The sequence below is a fragment of the Nerophis lumbriciformis genome, linkage group LG29, assembly GCF_033978685.3.
Source record: "Nerophis lumbriciformis linkage group LG29, RoL_Nlum_v2.1, whole genome shotgun sequence".
Taxonomy (NCBI): domain Eukaryota; kingdom Metazoa; phylum Chordata; class Actinopteri; order Syngnathiformes; family Syngnathidae; genus Nerophis; species Nerophis lumbriciformis.
Window position 1 is genome coordinate 34,069,342 of NC_084576.2, and position 22,159 is coordinate 34,091,500.

Below are 22,159 nucleotides of genomic sequence, written 5' to 3' on the forward strand. Positions count from 1 at the left end.
ATTTACAGTTCCATGCACAAACCAGTAGGGTTTGTTTTGGCAGATGACACCCAGTTCCTATGCTCCAATTCTTCATCCCAAAGTCTTCATCACTGTGTTGCTACAAAAGCCCACTGTGACGTTTAAATGGTCTCAACACAGTGGAACCCGTTTATGTCGACCGACTCATCAAGTCCATTTTTTTTAAATTGCTACAAGTGCTGGCTTAAGTCACCAAGTTTGTCCACATTGTTAAGCTCAACCCCACCACTGGGACACTATGTCACACCAAAAGCGGTCTTTTCTCTAAAGAAATGGGTCAGTTTATGTTGTATTAACTTCTTCGTTATTATTAAGCAGAATTAAAACATGCACAAAGTGACTTTCTGTTAAGTGCAAAGTAAGCGTCAAAATAAAAGCATGGCTGTAATAACCCGGATTCAACCGCAGCAACTAACTAAATGAACACACACTTTTTTATTGTTTTAGATTGTTAACCTCCGTAAGAAAAATGTGTAATAATAATAATAAATAGATGAATTTTGGTGTAGAAAATTACACACACACACATATATATATATATATACATATATATATATATATATATATATATATATATATATATATATATATATATATATATATATATATATATATATATATATATATATATATATATATATATTAATATATATTTATTTATTTATTTTAAATTTTCCTGAGGGAACTCTCCTGAAGGAATCAATAAAGTACTATATATATATATATATATATATATATATATATATATATATATATATATATATATATATATATATATATATATATATACATATATATATATATATACACATATATAGTAATAATAATAATAATAATAAATAGATGAATTTTGGTGTAGAAAAGTACACACACACACATATATATATATATATATATATATATATATATATATTATTATTTTTATTTTTTTTATTTTTTTTTTTTTTAAATTTTCCTGAGGGAACTCTCCTGAAGGAATCAATAAAGTACTATATATATATATATATATATATATATATATATATATATATATATATATATATATATATATATATATATATATATATATATATATATATATATATATATATATATATATATATATATATATATATACACATATATAGTAATAATAATAATAATAAATAGATGAATTTTGGTGTAGAAAATTACACACACACACATATATATATATATATATATATATATATATATATTTATTTATTTTAAATTTTCCTGAGGGAACTCTCCTGAAGGAATCAATAAAGTACTATATATATATATATATATATATATATATATATATATATACACATATATAGTAATAATAATAATAATAGATAGATGAATTTTGGTGAAGAAAATTATATGTGCATATATATATATATATATATATATATATATAATTTTCTACAATAATAATAATAAATAGATGAATTTTGGTGTAGAAAATTATATATATATATATATCATTTTCTACAATAATAATAATAAATAGATGAATTTTGGTGTGTATATATATATATATATATATATATATATATATATATATATATATATATATATATATAATTTTCTACACCAAAATTCATCTATTTATTATTATTATTATTATTCTCCAGATTTTGGCGTGCTCTACCTTCCACATTTTCCACCCGATTCAAAGCGTTCCAACTTCAAACTGTTCAGCCTATTAGGAAATCGCGGGCTTTCCCTTGACAAATTCCAAAAATTCCCAGATTTCCCAGAATTCCAGGTTTTTTCCGTGACATTTTTCCCCATTCAAAATGAATTGGCCATTTTTTAAACTTCCACCATTCCCACATTTTTCAACCTATTCTAACCATTCTACCTTCAACATATTCCACTCATCCTGGAAATTCAAACTATTGTTTTTTCAAGTTAAAAAAAATTCCAGGAATTCCCAGAATTCCTTTTTTTTCCACACCCTTTTTTCTGTCAACTACTCCTGCCCACATTTTTCAACCCACTTCAACCGTTCCGCCGTCAAAACATTTCTTTAATCAGGACAAAAAAGTAAGTTGATTTTTGAACTGGAAAAAAATCCCGGTTTTCCAGAAATTCCAAGAATTCCATAATACCATTTCTCAGTTAAAAATGTTACTACTAACATTTCTCGACCGATTTGATCAATTCCAACACCATTCACTACATTCAAAATATTTAGCTTTTTTTTTTTTTCAAACTCCTGCTTTTCCCGAAATTCCCAAATTTCCATGAAATTCGAATCGAAAAGAATGGGACATTTTTCAAAGTTCCACAACTCCCACATTTTTCAACCAATTTAAACCATTCCACCTTCAACACATTCCACTCATCCTGGACATTCAAACTATCATTTTTTCAAGTAAAAAAAAAAATCCAGGCATTCCCGGAATTCCATTTTTTTCCACACCCTTTTTTCTGTCGACTCCTCCTGCCCACCATCCAAACATTCCTCTTAATCAGGACAAAAAAACGAAGTTGTTTTTTGAACTGGAAAAATTCCCGGTTTTCCCCAAATTCCTGAAATTCCTTAATACCGTTTCTCAATTAAAAATGTTACTACTTCAACATTTTTAGACCGATTTGAAAACTTCCAACACCAACCATTTAAGAACATTCAGAACATTCAAGTCTTTTAAAATTTTCCCAAAAAAATTCCCACTTTTCCCGAAGTTCCCAAATTTCCATGAAATTCCCATTGAAAGGAATGGGACATTTTTCAAAGTACCACCATTCCCACATTTTTCATCCAATTCGAACCGTTCCAACTTCAAAATATTCAGCCTGTTCAAAATTGTGTGCTTGTCTTCAAAATCTAAAAAAAATTCCCGGTTTTCTAAGAATTCCCAGTTTTCCGGGACCTTTTTCCCATTCAAAATGAATTGGCCATTTTTTAAACTTTCACCATTTCCACATTTTTCAACCTATTCAAACTATTCCACCTTCAACATATTCCACTCATCCTGCACATTCAAGCTATCATTTTTCCAAGTACTACTCAGTGGCCTAGTGGTTAGAGTGTCCGCCCTGAGATCGGTAGGTTGTGAGTTCAAATCCCGGCCGAGTCATACCAAAGACTATAAAAATGGGACCCATTACCTCCCTGCTTGGCACTCAGCATCAAGGGTTGGAATTGGGGGTTAAATCACCAAAAAATTATTCCCGGGCGCGGCCACCGCTGCTGCCCACTGCTCCCCTCACCTCCCAGGGGGTGATCAAGGGTGATGGGTCAAATGCAGAGAATAATCTCGCCACACCTAGTGTGTGTGTGACAATCATTGGTACTTTAACTTTAACTTTAACTTTAAAAAAAAATTCCAGGAATTCCCAGAATTCCCTTTTTTTCCACACCCTTTTTTCTGTCAACTACTCCTGCCCACATTTTTCAACCCACTTCACCCTTTCCACCGTCCAAACACTCGTCTTAATCGAGACAAAAAACCAAAGTTGTTTTTTGAACTGGAAAAATTCACGGTTTTGCTGAGATTACAGGAATTCCAGGAATTCCGTAATACCATTTCTCAATTAAAAATGTTACTACTTCAACATTTCCTGACCAATTTGAAAAATTCCAACACCAACCATTTCAACTCATTCAGAACATTCAAGTCTTTTAAAATGTTCCTAAAAAAATTCCCGCTTTTCCCGAATTTTCTCACATTTCCATGAAATTCCCACATTTTTCATCCAATTCGAACTGTTCGAACATCAAAATATTCAGCCTCTTCAAAATTGTGTGCTCTTCCTCAAAAATCTAAAACAAATTCCCGTTTTTTTTAAGAATTCCCATTGAAATGAATGGGACATGAATTGGCCATTTTTCAAACTTCCACCGTTTCCACATTTTTCAACCATTTCAAACCATTCCACCTTCAACACATTCCACTTATCCTGCACATTCAAACAATATTTTTTCCAAGTTGAAAAAATTCCAGGAATTCCTGGAATTCCCGTTTTTTCAAACCCTTTTTTTTACCATTTCATTTGGCGATTACTTCCACATTTTTCAACCCACTTCAACCGTTCCACGGTCAAACATTCCTCTTAGTCAGGACAATAACCAAGTTGTTTTTTTGAACTGGAAAAATTCCCGGTTTTCCTGAAGTTCCAGGAATTCCGTAATACCAATTCTCAATTAAAAATGTTACTACTTCAGTATTTCTTGACCAATTTGAAAAATTCCAACACCAACCATTTCAACTTACTCAGAAAATTCTAGTTTTTTTTTTACCAGTTTCAAATAAATTCCCTCTTTTCCGGGAATTCCCAAATTTCCAGGAAGTTCCCATTGAAAAGAATGGGACAATTTTCAAATTTGCACAATTCCTAAATGTTTAAACCTATTCAAACCGTTCCAACATCAACACATTCCACTCATCCTGGACATTCAAACTAACACTTTCCCAAGTTCCAAACCAAATTCCATTTTTCCTGGAAATTCAAACTCTTCAACATTCAAACCATTCGAACTTGATACAGGAAGACATGATCTTTAATGTCCAAAAAAATGCAGGAAAAACACAAACCAGTAACCAGGAGACAGGAAACAGGATACCAGGAAAACAGGTCAACTGGAAACAACGAACAGGAACCAGCAAACAGGAAAGCCTGATTGGCAATTGCCACCAGGTGTGCCAGACTGCCACTCAGGGACAGGTGAGGGGACAACAGCGCTCAGGGAGACACACAGCAAACTGAACCAAAATAAGAGCGCTGACAGGAAATAAAACAAACACAGAGGAAAAACTCAAACATAACCAAACTGTCGGTGACAAGTCTGACACCTTCAGGAATTGCCTAATCTAGTTAACAAAAGCTTTACTGTCATACAAAGAAAGGACCGCAGCAATTTCACTTACGTCGACAGCCGCTTACTGTATGCTGACGTAGGTCAGCCGGGCGTCAACATAAACGGGTCTCACTGTACACACCCTACTAATCTTCCAAGCATGTTTGTTGCCTGTCTCTGTCTTCATTTTGAATTCCCTATACGACTGCAGATCCTCTTGCAGAATGAGATCAGTGGAACCATTCAGACTGGAAGAGATTACAGGCCTGCTTTTATTAATCATCCCACCAAGGATTATTTGTATTGTGGCTCTCAAATCCTTGCCGGTTTCTGATACCCAGTTAATTGTCCGTTAAGAAGTCGAGATGGTTCTCTGATCTCAAGCTGTGTGGCATGGTTGAATCAAAACATGATCTTGTATGCATGCCTCACCAATCACTCTTGTAGTGGAAGTAAAGTGAGGCTTGCTTGCTGTGCGCGTGGCAGGAACCTGGAACGGCACCACGAAGGTGGCGGTGAAGACTTTGAAGCCCGGCACCATGTCCCCCGAGTCCTTCCTGGAGGAGGCTCAGATCATGAAGAAGCTCCGCCACGACAAGCTGGTGCAACTCTACGCCGTGGTGTCCGAGGAGCCCATCTACATCGTCACAGAGTACATGGGCCAAGGTACAAACGGACTCACGGCCGACATTTCCAGAAACTTTCCAAAGCTTGTGGGATTTTTAAAAAAATAGTGAAGAAACTTGATTCCAAACTCATTGCAGTTTAATTTAATCAAATAGTCTTTTGGGGGAAATACATATGTGCTCTACTGTATACAAACCCCAAAAGCAGTGAAGTTGTAAACATTGGAGTCCAAAGGTGGAGCCACTGGGTGTTGTTGGGTTGCAATATTTTATTCAACTAGAGCAAAAGAATCATCTCCAAGTTTCCCATCCTGCAGTTCTCTATAAACAGTGGTCATGTTTTGATGGATACCAGAATGAACACAGCAAGTTTAAGTTTTATTCCAGTTCCACATTGTTTCAAGTGCTTTGTGTTTGCTAGCACCCAAATAACTCCTACAAGGACTTGAATGTATTCTTATTGTTCCACTACAGGGAGTTTACTGGACTTCTTGAAGGACGGAGAAGGACGAGGGTTAAAGTTGCCTAACCTCGTAGACATGTCAGCCCAGGTATGCTGAGATTACATTTTTGACCAAAAGCAGAACATTTTAGACAAAATATTCCTCATTCAAACAAATTCCTAACAAGACATTTATTCATTCTACGGCTGGAGGGATTTGTCGACTTCGTCAAAGTCTTGCCATTTGAAGAGAAAAGAGGTCATAGAATCAGAACCAGAATCAAAAGTTCTTTATTAATCCCAGAGGTGAAATTGAGATTTTCAGCACAATCCCATTCAAGACCAGACAAACATTACAGGGAGACAGAACAGGATCAAACATTACAGGGAGACAGAACGGGATCTTACAAAATAAGGTGAGAAACAAGTAAACGATGGGGAGGTAGGGAATAAACAAATATTCAGTCAAAAGCTGGACTCCAGGGAGGGGGTCCAGACTGAGACCAAGGGGGAAAAAACTCATAGCCATAGCACACATAAACAAGTTACATAGAATCAACAAAACTTGCAACAGAGGGGAGGGAGTGCGAGCTACGGAGGCCGGCTGCTGCTGTATAAGCGCTACTCAGCCGTCCTTCGGCCTTTAGGGGAGTCAAGCTGTGGTGAAGGGGTGGGGTGGGGTGGGGGGGGGTTCATATGCCCATTATTCAGAGTGTTGTTGTGTCTGTAGGCCTGGTGCAAAGTTCAACTCCCAGGTGTTGTTGAGGAGGGAGGAAGATCAGAGCGTCCATCACTGAGGTGTCCTCGGGTAGTTTGTTCCATAGTCGTGGAACAAAACAATCAGCTTTGTAAACTGTGCAAATGAGAAATGACCTGGTTATTTCCGTCCATCCATCTTCTTCCGCTTAGCCGAGGTCAGGTCGCCGGGGCAGCGGCCTAAACAGAGAAGCCCAGACTTCCCTCTCCCCAGCCACTTGGTCCAGCTCCTCCCGGGGGATCTCGAGGCGTTCCCAGGCCAGCCGGGAGACATAGTCTTCCCGACGTGTCCGGGGTCTTCCCCGTGGCCTCCTACCGGTCGGACGTGCCCAAAACACCTCCCTAGGGAGGCGTTCGGGTGGCATCCTGACCAGATGCCCGAACCACCTCATCTGGCTCCTCTCCATGTGGAGGAGCAGCGGCTTTACTTTGAGTCCCCCCCGAATGACAGAGCTTCTCACCCTATCTCTAAGGGAGGGACCCGCCACCCGGCGGGGGAAGCTCGTTTCGGCCGCTTGTACCCGTGATCTTGTCCTTTCGGTCATAACCCAAAGCGCATGACCATAGGTGAGGATGGGAACGTAGATCGACCGGTACAAATTCTACACGAAAGATTATCGTTTAAAATCTCAACCAATCTCTCTCTCTCGGTCGTCCTCAGACGAGCTTCCATCGGAGTCTCCACGGCCAGCTCCGTAGAGCTTTCAGCTCTCGTATCTTTCTTCAGGATGTCCACGTACGTTAGCGCGGGACGTCCTCGCGATTGATGCCCGTGCGTTGGTTCCCATAGGACCAGCCTGCTGGCCGGGAGCTCCTGATGTCTGTGGCAGTGGCCGGCCGGCCTCATCCTCTTAGCTGTTACCTTCTTGCTGAGCCTCGGCAGTTGCCCGTACAGGCTTTTGTTGGTGATGTGGATGTTCTGGTCCACATTCAGAACAGCTCGTATCATTCTGGTGTAGCATCCATCTAGGGACTTATGCAGGGTGGGTGTCAGGGTCCAACTTTCGCAGCCATACATCAGAACAGATTCCACAGTTGCGTGGAATAGACTCAGCTTTATGTGTCGGGGGAGATTCGAGCACCACACTCTTGACCGTTCAGGGCCCTCCACGCTAGTGTCTTCCTGACCCTTAAGGTCTTGTTCTGTGGAGTTCATCCAGGAACCAAAGTACTTGAAGTCATTGACTTCTCGCAGAGCGTTGCAATCTGATGTTGTTATTGGCGGGTGGTCCATGTGTAGCTTATAGGTGATTGCCTCGGTCTTCTTTGCGTTCAGTCTGAGGCCAACCCTGGCACATTCCACCTCCACTCTGTTCAGGAGTTCCTGTGCCTGCTCCACGCGATCAGCCAACAGGACTTCTTGCAGAGCGTTGCCATCTGATGTTGTTATTGGCGGGTGGTCCATGTGTAGCTTATAGGTGATTGCCTCATTCTTCTTTGCGCTCAGTCTGAGGCCAACCTTGGCTTATTCCACCTCCACTCTGTTCAGGAGTTCCTGTGCCTGCTCCACGCGATCAGCCAACAGGACCTCTTGCAGAGCGTTGCCATCTGATGTTGTTATTGGCGGGTGGTCCATGTGTAGCTTATAGGTGATTGCCTCAGTCTTCTTTGCGTTCAGTCTGAGGCCAACCCTGGCTTATTCCACCTCCACTCTGTTCAGGAGTTCCTGTGCCTGCTCCACGCGATCAACCACCAGGCAGATGTCATCTGCGTAGTCTAGGTCTTCCGGGGCTACAGCAGGGGTTCTTCTAGACCTTATTGGTATAATTGTGAAGCCAAGCTCCTGCTCCCGCCTGTTGATGGCTTTCCTGAGCACGTAGTCCAGAGCTATGATAAAGAGAAAGGGGGCGAGAGTGTCTCCCTGCTGCACCCCTGCCAGGATTTCAAACTCCTCGCTGATGGCATCTTGGGGTTACCACCTTGGCTCTTGTGCCCTTGTACATGGCCTCTATGGCCCAGAGTAGATTTGGGGGCACCCCGTAAGCCTTGAGGATTCTTAGCATTATGCCTCTGTCTATTGAACCAAATGCCTTTTTGAAGTCAATGAAACACAGTACTGCTGTCAATTTGAGATAAAGAGACAATTCCAATTTCAAGCCTTGATGGGTAAATGTCAAAAAACTGGATCAGTCAGGCCCTGAATTTTGGAAGCAGGAGAAAAGACTTCTGCCAGACTTGCAAATGTGATCCAGCTAAGTGGTGCTCGTGCTAACTAGGACAGGCGTTTCTAATGAGGGCAATCAACCTGAAAGGCCCTAGAGACCCCCAATGAAGGCTTTTCATGGGAATATGAGGGAGGTTATCTGTGTCATTGACAAAAACATCACCACCATTATTCCATTTAGTCTTCAGGATGTCCATAGCTGTCGGTCTTGTCCTGTGTTGGTTTTGTTCTATGGATTCCCTAGCTTGGTGTTTAGTTGTTGTCTAGCGCTCCTATTTTGGTTCTATTGTGGTCCTGCTCTGACGTGACCACTAACCGAGCGCTGTTCTCCTCACCTGTCCCCGTTTAGTGTTTCCACCTGTTGCCTCAGCTAATCATGCCCCCTTCACATGACCGTCTCGCCACTCATAAGGAGCGCGTCTAATGTTCGCTTTTTGCGACATTTTACGTTGTTTGTTTGTTTTCTATGCTATGCCAAGAGAGTTTAAGTTGTGCTAGGCTATGCTTCTCGTGCACTTCCCAGCGCCCCCTGAGTAGCTCCTATTTTAGAAATGCCCTGACGTTGTATACGGCGCCCAAGGGATGGCTCCGTCCACTCCTGTTTGTGAGCAGATGCTGATGTGTGTGCTGCAGGTGGCAGCAGGCATGGCGTACATCGAGAGGATGAACTACATCCACAGAGACCTGCGCTCTGCCAACATCCTGGTGGGTGACAACCTGGTGTGTAAGATCGCGGACTTCGGCTTGGCCCGACTGATCGAAGACAACGAATACACGGCTCGCCAAGGTCAGTCTCCCAACACACCAAATATCTTGCACAACTCTTGTTCCTCTCTTTAAGAAGGGGAACCGGAGGGTGTGCTCTAACTATCGTGGGATCACACTCCTCAGCCTTCCCGGTAAGGTCTATTCAGGTGTACTGGAGAGGAGGCTACGCCGGATAGTCGAACCTCGGATTCAGGAGGAACAGTGTGGTTTTCGTCCTGGTCGTGGAACTGTGGACCAGCTCTATACTCTCGGCAGGGTCCTTGAGGGTGCATGGGAGTTTGCCCAACCAGTCTACATGTGTTTTGTGGACTTGGAGAAGGCATTCGACCGTGTCCCTTGGGAAGTCCTGTGGGGAGTGCTCAGAGAGTACGGGGTATCGGACTGTCTGATTGTGGCAGTCCGCTCCCTGTATGCTCAGTGCCAGAGCTTGGTCCGCATTGCCGGCAGTAAGTCGGACACGTTTCCAGTGAGGGTTGGACTCCGCCAAGGCTGCCCTTTGTCACCCATTCTGTTCATAACTTTTATGGACAGAATTTCTAGGCGCAGTCAAGGCGTTGAGGGGATCTGGTTTGGTGGCTGCAGGATTAGGTCTCTGCTTTTTGCAGATGATGTGGTCCTGATGGCTTCATCTGGCCAGGATCTTCAGCTCTCACTGGATCGGTTCGCAGCCGAGTGTGAAGCGACTGGGATGAGAATCAGCACCTTCAAGTCCGAGTCCATGGTTCTCTCCCGGAAAAGGGTGGAGTGCCATCTCCGGGTTGGGGAGGAGATCTTGCCCCAAGTGGAGGAGTTCAAGTACCTCGGAGTCTTGTTCACGAGTGAGGGAAGAGTGGATCGTGAGATCGACAGGCGGATCGGTGCGGCGTCTTCAGTAATGCGGACGCTGTATCGATCCGTTGTGGTGAAGAAGGAGCTGAGCCGGAAGGCAAAGCTCTCAATTTACCGGTCGATCTACGTTCCCATCCTCACCTATGGTCATGAGCTTTGGGTTATGACCGAAAGGACAAGATCACGGGTACAAGCTGCCGAAATGAGTTTCCTCTGCCGGGTGGCGGGGCTCTCCCTTAGAGATAGGGTGAGAAGCTCTGTCATCCGGGGGGACCTCAAAGTAAAGCCGCTGCTCCTCCACATGGAGAGGAGCCAGATGAGGTGGTTCGGGCATCTGGTCAGGATGCCACCCGAACGCCTCCCTAGGGAGGTGTTTAGGGCACGTCCGACCGGTAGGAGGCCGCGGGGAAGACCCAGGACACGTTGGGAAGACTATGTCTCCCGGCTGGCCTGGGAACGCCTCGGGGTCCCACAGGAAGAGCTGGACGAAGTGGCTGGGGAGAGGGAAGTCTGGGCTTCCCTGCTTAGGCTGCTGCAACCGCGACCCGACCTCGGATAAGCGGAAGAAGATGGATGGATGGATGGATGAACGGTACCAATTGTCGGTACCTGGGAATCGGTACCAATACTAGATGGCACCAATTTTCTGTACTTCTGGTTGTGTTCATGTGTTAACGTGAGATGTACGTTGTAATTTGTATATGTGCTTTGCTATTGAGGTTTTTTTCCCCCACTCCAGACTGAACAATCATCCCCATTGCTCATGTCCGTCCTGCAGGTGCCAAGTTCCCCATCAAGTGGACCGCCCCCGAGGCCGCCCTGTACGGGAAGTTCACCATCAAGTCGGACGTTTGGTCCTTCGGCATCTTGCTGACAGAGTTGGTCACCAAGGGCCGGGTGCCTTACCCAGGTGAGCACTCGGCATGTCACTCCAACTCGCACGGGACTCGTGCAGTTTGTCCCACACGCTGTTTGATGTTAGTAAACAGGTGCCTTGATGGTTGGGTGATCTCAACCTGGCTGTCAGAATGTGAGATAAGACTTGATTACTTGCTGTCAGTCTGTGGTGCCCTCAGGTGGTCAGGGAGAGCATTCCACAGACTGGGAAAAGTCTGATCTCCTAATAATAATAATGATAATAGATTTTATTTGTAAAAGCACTTTACATTGAGCAAACAACCTCAAAGTGCTACAGTGCATTTAAAAAATAAATAAATAAATATTTAAAAAAAAACAAAAAACAATGCTAGAACCACAAATAGCTGCCCCCAACAAGTAAAAGAAATAGTCAAAAGAAATAAAAACTAGAACAGCCTAATAGTTAGAACTAGCACACATATATCTAAAAAAAAAGGCTTTTTAAAAAAAAGAAGGGGTTTTAAATCTTTTTTAAAAAGCATCCACAGTCTGGTGTGCCCTCAGGTGGTCAGGGAGAGCGTTCCACAGACTGGGAAAAGCCCGGTCTCTTAATAATAATAATAATAATAATAATAATAGATTTTATTTGGAAAAGCACTACAGTGCATTTAAAAAATAAAATAAAATAAAATAAAATAAAAAAACAACGCTAGAACCACAAATAGCTGCCCCCAACAATTAAAAGAAATAGTAAAAAAAAAAAAAAAAACTAGAACCGCTAATAGTTAGAACTAGCACACATATATCTAAAAAAAAAAAAAAAAAGGCTTTTTTTAAAAAAAAAGGGGTTTTAAGCCTTTTTTAAAAAGCATCCACAGTCTGGTGTGCCCTCAGGTGGTCAGGGAGAGCGCTCCACAGACTGGGAAAAGCCCGGTCTCTTAATAATAATAATAATAATAATAGATTTTATTTGTGAAATCACTTTATATTGAGCAAACAACCTCAAAGTGCTACAGTGCATTTAAAAAAATAAAAAATAAAAAACAACAACGCAATAACCACAAATAGCTGCCCCCAACAAGTAAAAGAAATAGTTAAAAAAAATAAAAACTAGAACAGCCTAATAGTTAGAACTAGCACACATATATCTAAAAAAAAAAAAGCCTTTTTTTTAAAAAAAAGAAGGGGTTTTAAACCTTTTTTTAAAAGCATCCACAGGCTGTGGTACCCTCAGGTGGTCAGGGAGAGCGTTCCACAGCCTGGGAAAAGCCCGGTCTCCTAATAATAATAATAATAATAATGATTTTATTTGGAAAAGCACTACAGTGCATTTAAAATTTAAAAAAAACAAAAACAAAAAAAAACAACAACGCTAGAACCACAAATAGCTGCCCCCAACAATTAAAAGAAATAGTAAAAAAAAAAAAAACTAGAACAGCTAATAGTTAGAACTAGCACACATATATCTAAAAAAAAAATAAATAATAAAGGCTTTTTTTTTTAAAAGAAGGGGTTTTAAGCCTTTTTTAAAAAGCATCCACAGTCTGGTGTACCCTCAGGTGGTCAGGGAGAGCGTTCCACAGCCTGGGAAAAGCCCGGTCTCCTAATAATAATAATAATAATAATGATTTTATTTGGAAAAGCACTACAGTGCATTTAAAATTTAAAAAAAACAAAAACAAAAAAAAACAACAACGCTATAACCACAAATAGCTGCCCCCAACAATTAAAAGAAATAGTAAAAAAAAAAAAAACTAGAACAGCTAATAGTTAGAACTAGCACACATATATCTAAAAAAAAAAATAATAATAAAGGCTTTTTTTTTTAAAAGAAGGGGTTTTAAGCCTTTTTTAAAAAGCATCCACAGTCTGGTGTGCCCTCAGGTGGTCAGGGAGAGCGTTCCACAGACTGGGAAAAGCCCAGTCTATTAATAATAATAATAATAACAGATTTTATTTGTGAAAGCACTTTACATTGAGGAAACAACCTTAAAGTGCTACAGTGCATTTAAAAAATAAATAAATAAATATAAAAAAAATAAAAAACAACGCTAGAACCACAAATAGCTGCCCCCAATAAGTAAAAGAAATAGTAAAAAAAAATAAAAACTAGAACAGCCTAATAGTTAGAACTAGCACACATATATCTAAACAAAAAAAGGCTTTTTTTTTAAAAAGAAGCCTTTTTTAAAAAGCATCCACAGTCTGGTGTACCCTCAGGTGGTCAGGGAGAGCGTTCCACAGACTGGGAGCGGCGGTGGCAATTTTTACTCAACATATATGTCATCCAAAAGAACTCGGGAGTGGCCGGTGTGTTTTCCTGACGGGTCTGTAGCGCCCCCTAGCCCGCCCCCTAGCTGGCAAGACAGACAAACAAACACAATCCGAGTCAAGCCTGAAGGCTCTTTCAAAGTTTTGCAACTTTCCAGACGTATATTCTCCTGATGATGGAAGGAGCCCACACCAATACAAAGTTCCGTGTTTCCCTTCCAGGCATGAACAACCGCGAGGTGCTGGAGCAGGTGGAGCGGGGCTACAGGATGTCGTGCCCCCAAGACTGCCCCCTTTCTCTGCACGAGCTCATGCTGCAGTGCTGGAAGAAGGACGCGGAGGAGCGGCCCACCTTCGAGTACCTGCAGGCCTTCTTGGAGGACTACTTCACGGCCACCGAGCCTCAGTACCAGCCGGGCGACAACCTCTGAACCTGTGTGGACTCTGGTCTGGAGCTGGACTTCCTGGACTTGCCTCTCTTTTTGTGGGCATTGGTGAAGCTTCCTGAGCTCATATCAGTTCCATGGTGTCCAAACATCTTCTCTACACCAGTGGAGGATGCAAGATATTCTTCACTTTGGAGGTCATGAGGTCAATCATTTGTGGTTTTTTCTGACAGAGACCCTTTTTATCTCCAAAAGCAGTGAAGTTGTCACGTTGTGTAAATGGTCAATAAAAAGAGAATACAACAAATCCTTTTCAACTTATATTGCAACACATTGCAAAAAAAGGCATTTTTACCAGTGTGTTACATGGCCTTTCCTTTTAACAACACTCAGTTAAAGTTTGGGAACTGAAAAGACACATTTTTGAAGTGGAATTCTTTCCCATTCTTGCTTGATGTGTACAGTGAACACGTTCAAACACTGAGGACATCTATTAAACAAGACAAAAGGCAAGGAATCAAACAGAGACAGAATTCAATTTGGACTCAATATTGAGGAGAGACATGGCCACTGCACTCTCTGTACAGTCCTGCACCACGCTCTTGACGAAGAAGGTTTTCGTCTCCTCCTTTATTCAGATGTTCAATGTTCACGCACCAACACATGTCTCATTAGAAATAGGAAGTATGTAAAACAGTCATTGTTTTCGGTCTCATTGAAGACCAAGAAGAGGATTTCTCGGGGCTTGGGCTCTTCCTGGATCCAGCTCGGGCAGGTGTTGGGAGGACAAATGGATGGGGCGGCATGGCGTAGTGGGTAGAGCAACCGTGCCAGAAACCTGAGGGTTGCAGGTTCGCTCCCCGCCTCTTACCATCCAAAAAATCGCTGCCGTTGTGTCCTTGGGCGGGACACTTCACCCTTTGCCCCCGGTGCCACTCACACCGGTGAATTGAATGATGAATGATAGGTGGTGGTCGGAGGGGCCGTTGGCGCAAATTGCAGCCACGCTTCCGTCAGTCTACCCCAGGGCAGCTGTGGCTATGAAAGTAGCTTACCACCACCAGGTGTGAATGAATGATGGGTTCTACATGTAAAGCGACTTTGGGTACTTAGAAAAGCGCTATATAAATCCCAGTTATTATTATTATTATTATTATTAATGGATAACCCCTCCCGTCTCCTGACCACAGCGACTTCAAGAGGGCAGCGGGTCGTAAATAGCGTTGACCTCGGTTACCAAATAGTTGGAAGAGAGTTTGTGAAATACTTCAGAGAGAGTTCGTTTAACAACCACGCTAGAACCACAAATAGCTGCCCCCAACAAGTAAAAGAAATAGTAAAAAAATAAAAACTAGAACAGCCTAATAGTTAGAACTAGCACACATATATCTAAAAAAAAAAAAAAAAAAAAGGCTTTTTTTTTAAAAAAGAAGGCATTTTAAGCCTTTTTTAAAAAGCATCCACAGTCTGGTGTACCCTCAGGTGGTCAGGGAGAGCGTTCCACAGACTGGGAAAAGCCTGATCTCCTAATAATAATAGATTTTATTTGTAAAAGCACTTTACATTGAGCAAACAACCTCAAAATGCTACAGTGCATTTAAAAAATAAATAAATAAAAATTAGAAAAACAACACGAGAACCACAAATAGCTGCCCCCAACAAGTAAAAGAAATAGTAAAAAAAAAAAAAAAAACTAGAACAGCCTAATAGTTAGAACTAGCACACATATATCTAAAAAAAAAGAAAAAAAAAAGGCTTTTTTTTTTTAAAAAGAAGGCATTTTAAGCCTTTTTTAAAAAGCATCCACAGTCTGGTGTACCCTCAGGTGGTCAGGGAGAGCGTTCCACAGACTGGGAAAAGCCTGATCTCCTAATAATAATAGATTTTATTTGTAAAAGCACTTTACATTGAGCAAACAACCTCAAAGTGCTACAGTGCATTTAAAAAATAAATAAATAAAAATTAGAAAAACAACACGAGAACCACAAATAGCTGCCCCCAACAAGTAAAAGAAATAGTAAAAAAAAAAAAAAAAAACTAGAACAGCCTAATAGTTAGAACTAGCACACCTATATCTAAAAAAAAAGGCTTTTTTTTAAAAAGAAGGAGTTTTAAGCTTTTTTTAAAAAGCATCCAGAGAGTTTGTGAAATACTTCAGAGAGAGTTTCGTTTAACACTTCAAAGAGAGTTCCTCTGGAAGTTGAGCAGATCCTGCCATCTGTCCGTGTTGAAATCACAGTGGCGTTTCACCAGCCTTCTTCCTCTTCTTAGGCCAGCATTCATAATACAACGTTTCTTTTGTGATAACTTACAAACAATTATTCCAACATACAGCTTAAGTTGTTCGACAGTCTCCCTTCTCATAGTTTAACCTTCACACATTTTCAATGTCTGGACTACAGGCAGGCCAGTCTAGTACCCGCACTCTTTTACTATGAAGCCACGCTGTTGTAACACCTGGCTTGGCATTGCTGAAATAAGCAGGGGCGTCCATGATAACAACAAAAGCTGTATGTACCTTTCAGCATTAATGGTGCCTTCACAGATGTGTAAGTTACCCATGTCTCGGCCACTAATACACCCCCATACCATCACACATGCTGACTTCTACACTTTCACCCTAGAACAGTCCGGATGGTTCTTTTCCTCTTTGGTCCACAGTTTCCAAAAACAATTTGAAATGTGGACTCGTCAGACCACAGAACACTTTTCCACTTTGCATCAGTCCATCTTAGATGAGCTCGGGCCCAGCGAAGCCGGCGGCGTTTCTGGGTGTTGTTGATAAATATCTTTCGTTTTGCATAGTAGAGTTTTAACTTGCACTTACAGATGTGGCGACCAACCGTAGTTACTGACAGTGGTTTTTTTTAAGTGTTCCTGAGCCCATGTGGTGATATCCTTTACACACTGATGTCGCATTTTGATTGGCGCTTACGTGCAGTGATTTCTCCACATTCTCTGAACCTTTTGATGATATTACGGAGCGTAGATGGTGAAATCCCTCAATTCCTTGGTTGAGAAATGTTGTTCTTAAACAATTTGTTGTTGACCCTCGCCCCCGTCCTCGTTTGTGAACGACTGAGCGTTTCGCGGAAGCTGCTTTTATACCCAATCATGGCACCCACCTGTTCCCAATCAGCCTGTCCACCCGTGGGATGTTCCAAATAAGTCTTTGATGAGCATTCCTCGACTTTCTCACTCTTTTTTGCCACTTGTGCCATCTTTTTTTTAAACATGTCGCAGCCGTCAAATTCCAAATGAGCTAATATTTGCAAAAAAAGAAGATAGTTTCTCAGTGACATTAGTGTGTAAAGGATATCACCACATCAACACTTCAGAAAACCACTGTCAGTAAATACAGTCGGTCGCTACATCTGTAAGTGCAAGTTAAAACTACTACTATGCAAAAGCCAAAGCCATTTATCAACAACACCCAGAAATGTTTCTGGCTTCGCTGGGTCCGAGCTCATCTAAGATGGACTGATGCAAAGTGGACAAGTGTTTCTGTGGTCTGACGAATCCACGTTTCAAATTGTTTTTGGAAACTGTGGACCACAGAGGAAAAGAAGCATGGGGACTGTTCTAGGGTGAAAGTGTAGAAGTCAGCATGTGTGATGGTATGGGGGTGTATTAGTGCCCAAGACATGGGTAACTTACACATCTGTGAAGGCACCATTAATGCTGAAAAGGTACATACAGCTTTTGTTGTTATCATGGACGCCCCTGCTTATTTCAGCAAGACGATGCCATCATCCATAGTAAAAGAGTGCAGGTACTAGACTGGCCTGCCTGTAGTCCAGAAATTGAAAATGTGTGAAGGCTAAAATATGAGAAGGGAGACTGTAATAATTGTTTGTAAGTTATCACAAAAGAAACGTTGTATTACGAATGCTGTCTTTCGAGGCCTAAGAAGAGGAAGAAGGCTCGTGAAACGCCACTGTGATTTCAACACGGACAGATGGCAGGATCTGCTCAACATCCAGAGGAACTCTCTTTGAAGTGCTAAACGAACTCTCTCCGAAGTATTTCACAAACTCTCTTCCAACTATTTGGTAACCGAGGTCAACGCTATTTACGACCCGCTGCCCTCTTGAAGTCGCTGTGGTCAGGAGACGGGAGGGGTTATCCATTTGTCCTCCCAACACCTGCCCCAGCTGGATCCAGGAAGAGCCCAAGCCCCGAGAAATCCTCTTCTTGGTCTTCAAAGCGACCGAAAACAATGACTGTTTTACATACTTCCCATTCCTGCCTGTGACATGTGTTGGTGCGTGAACATTGAACATCTGAATAAAGGAGGAGACGAAAACCTTCTTGGTCAGAGCGTGGTGCAGGACTGTACAGAGAGTGCAGTGGCCATGTCTCTCCTCAATATTGAGTCCAAATTGAATTCTGTCTCTGTTTGATTCCTTGTCCAGAGCCAGAAGGATCAAGAACCAAAGATCCTTTCTTACTTCCCAGTTCTTTCATCTTGCAGACAACAAATACACCCGTTGACGGCACCTCACTTTTCCATTGTTTCCTTATGTTACAGCCTTATTCAGAGGTGTGGACTCGAGTCACATGACTTGGACTCGAGTCAGACTCGAGTCATGAATTTGATGACTTTAGACTCGACTTGACAAAACCCTAACCCCTAACCCTAACCCAAGCTCCGGTACCAGCTCCACGACGTCAAGCTCCGGTACCAGCTCCACGACGCCAAGCTCCGGTACCAGCTCCACGACGCCAAGCTCCGGTACCAGCTCCACGACGTCAAGCTCCGGTACCAGCTCCACGACGCCAAGCTCCGGTACCAGCTCCACGACGCCAAGCTCCGGTACCAGCTCAACAAGTCCAAGACCAAGACCCGCTAAGCCAAGACCAAGACCAAGACACGCCATGCCAAGACCAAGACTCGCCATGCCAAGACCAAGACTCGCCATGCCAAGACCAAGACTCGCCATGCCAAGACCAAGACTCGCCATCCCAAGACCAAGACTCGCCATGCCAAGACCAAGACTCGCCATGCCAAGACCAAGACTCGCCATGCCAAGACCAAGACTCGCCATGCCAAGACCAAGACTCGCCATGCCAAGACCAAGACTCGCCATGCCAAGACCAAGACTCGCCATGCCAAGACCAAGACTCGCCATGCCAAGACCAAGACACGCCATGCCAAGACCAAGATACGCCATGCCAAGACCAAGACTCGCCATGCCAAGACCAAGACTCGCCATGCCAAGACCAAGACTCGCCATGCCAAGACCAAGACTCGCCATGCCAAGACCAAGACTCGCCATGCCAAGACCAAGACCCGCCATGCCAAGACCAAGACCCGCCATGCCAAGACCAAGACCCGCCATGCCAAGACCAAGACCCGCCATGCCAAGACCAAGACCCGCCATGCCAAGACCAAGACTCGCCATGCCAAGACCAAGACTCGCCATGCCAAGACCAAGACCCGCCATGCCAAGACCAGGACCCGCCATGCCAAGACCAAGACTCGCCATGCCAAGACCAAGACTCGCCATGCCAAGACCAAGACTCGCCATGCCAAGACCAAGATACGCCATGCCAAGACCAAGATACGCCATGCCAAGACCAAGACCCGCCATGCCAAGATCAAGACCCGCCATGCCAAGACCCACACCAAGACCAACACCCACGCCAAGACCAAGACCTATACCAAGACCCACGCCGAGCTTCGCCGCCTGACGCGCCACGCCGAGCTTCGCCGCCTGACGCGCCACGCCGAGCTTCGCCGCCTGACTCACCACGCCAAGCCACGCCTGCCACGATGACGACGCGCCTGCCTCCTCGTCGGCCACGGATATGGCCGCTACCTGGTCGCCCGCCACGCCAAGTGCGCCCACCTCCCAGTCGGCCACAAATGTGGCCATTCCCATGGCGCCCGCCTCGCCTGCTGCAGCGGCGTTCCACTCGCCGCCGCCACCTAACTCTGCGCCGGTGGATACGGGGACACGTGGTCTGGCGACCCACCGCCATGTCCCCCTCCCGCCCTCCCATGACTTTTGTTAAGTTGTTTTTTTCTTGGACATCTGGTATCTGTCCTTAAGGGAGGGGCTCTGTCATGTCTGTATTATCATGTTTTGTTTTAAGTCATGTTTTGTTTAGTTTCTGTCTTTTCACTCCCTTGTCTGGTCACCATAGCAACCATTAGTTTTCACCTGTCACGTCACGCACCTGTTTCACGTCTTGAGTCACGCACCTGTTTTCGTTAATCATGTCTGTAGTATTTAAGTTCAGTGTTTTTCAGTTTGTTTTGCTGACGACCTCGCACCCCATACCGCACCACATTTATGCTCTGTCCATTCCTCTATGATCCTGCTTCATGTCCCTTGTCACAGTAAGTTTTGGTTCGATGTTTATAGTCTTTTATGTTTTTTCATAGTTTATTCTCCGCCACTGTGCGCGCTTTCATTTATTCCTTTTTTGATAAATATAAATAAATCATGTACCTCCATTCCCGTCTCGCCCGTGCCAACTTTCCGTTGCATCCTGGAAAAGCAAACACCCCGGACCAAGTCTTGACAGTAGGTCGTCAGCAGACCCGCTTTTCCGCACCTGAGTTGGACATGTTCGACGAGGCTTCTTGGGCGGTCCTGTGCGCGATGGAGGAGGAAACGCGGCGCTACTCCTCCATGGAGTATAGAGACTTCATTTGGTCCCAGGACGACACAGCGTCACCCCAGTCGCGGAAGCGCCGCTCCCGACGAAGGACGTCAGGTAGAACTTCCGCGAGCCTGCAGGACACGCCGCTCCCACATGCCCCTCCCCCTCCGGGCGGAAGCAAGCAGCAGCCAGCCCGTCTTCGCCCGGATGACGTCAAAGACCAGGATTTTTTTTTTCTGAATTCTTTTTCTTTTGATTCCCCGCTCCCCAGGACTCAAGCCACACCCAAGACACAAAACAATTTTTTTTTCACCCACTCAATCCCAGACACAAGAAAGACAATTTGGACAATTTAATGGGGAAGTTTCGGCCCTCCTCCGCCCACCCCTACAGAGAGTTCCAGACCGCAGGGAGCGCGTCTGGTATCCGCCCCTTGAGGGGGGGGCTAGGGCTGGGAATTGTTCAGGTGGGGTGGATCAGCATCACCTTGTCAAGCCACAGCCTCCCTCACGGCCGCCACCACCAGTCTTCCGACCTGTCAAGCCACAGCCTCCAGCACGACCGCCCTTACCAGTCTTTTACCATGCCAAGCCGCAACCCCCAGCAAGACCACCTCCACCTGCACTACCAGCTCCACGACGCCAAGCTCCGGTACCAGCTCCACGACGCCAAGCTCCGGTACCAGCTCCACGACGCCAAGCTCCGGTACCAGCTCCACGACGCCAAGCTCCGGTACCAGCTCCACGACGTCAAGCTCCGGTACCAGCTCCACGACGCCAAGCTCCGGTACCAGCTCCACGACGCCAAGCTCCGGTACCAGCTCCACGACGCCAAGCTCCGGTACCAGCTCCACGACGCCAAGCTCCGGTACCAGCTCCACGACGCCAAGCTCCGGTACCAGCTTCACGACGCCAAGCTCCGGTACCAGCTCCACGACGCCAAGCTCCGGTACCAGCTCCATGACGCCAAGCTCCGGTACCAGCTCCACGACGCCAAGCTCCGGTACCAGCTCCACGACGCCAAGCTCCGGTACCAGCTCAACAAGTCCAAGACCAAGACCCGCTAAGCCAAGACCAAGACCAAGACACACCATGCCAAGACCAAGATACGCCATGCCAAGACCAAGACTCGCCATGCCAAGACCAAGACTCGCCATGCCAAGACCAAGACTCGCCATGCCAAGACCAAGACCAGCATCACCTTGTCAAGCCTCCTCACGGCCGCCACCACCAGTCTTCCGACCTGTCAAGCCACAGCCTCCAGCACGACCGCCCTTACCAGTCTTTTACCATGCCAAGCCGCAACCCCCAGCAAGACCAACTCCACCTGCACTACCAGCTCCACGACGCCAAGCTCCGGTACCAGCTCCACGACGCCAAGCTCCGGTACCAGCTCCACGATGCCATCCTGGAAAAGCAAACACCCGGACCAAGTCATGACACTTTGTTTTCATCACACAGCATTCATCCAATCAAATTGCAGGACAACCAAGGAAGAAGACATGTCCAAACCACACGCCAGTGAACAAAAAAATGATACCTAAAATAATTTTGTTTGGGTATAAAAATTACGAGGTGGTCAACACAAAACGGTTTGCAGTATGCAACACATGCGGTTCCAAAATGACTGATG

The 22,159-nt window shown here is 44.2% G+C and overlaps 1 protein-coding gene across 4 annotated transcripts in view; it reads left to right on the top strand.

Moving 5' to 3' along the window:
* Nucleotides 1-14,164, top strand: part of LOC133571909 (tyrosine-protein kinase Fyn) — a 129,592-nt gene extending 115,428 nt beyond the window's left edge. For all 4 annotated transcript variants that reach the window (XM_061924436.2, XM_061924438.2, XM_061924439.2 and 1 more), the window contains 5 exons: nt 5,303-5,482; nt 5,917-5,993; nt 9,438-9,591; nt 11,179-11,310; nt 13,752-14,164. In XM_061924436.2, coding sequence (XP_061780420.1) covers nt 5,303-5,482; nt 5,917-5,993; nt 9,438-9,591; nt 11,179-11,310; nt 13,752-13,960 — 752 coding nt within the window. In that variant the 3' untranslated portion in view covers nt 13,961-14,164. The remainder of the gene's footprint in view (nt 1-5,302; nt 5,483-5,916; nt 5,994-9,437; nt 9,592-11,178; nt 11,311-13,751) is intronic.
* Nucleotides 14,165-22,159: the final 7,995 nt, after the last annotated feature.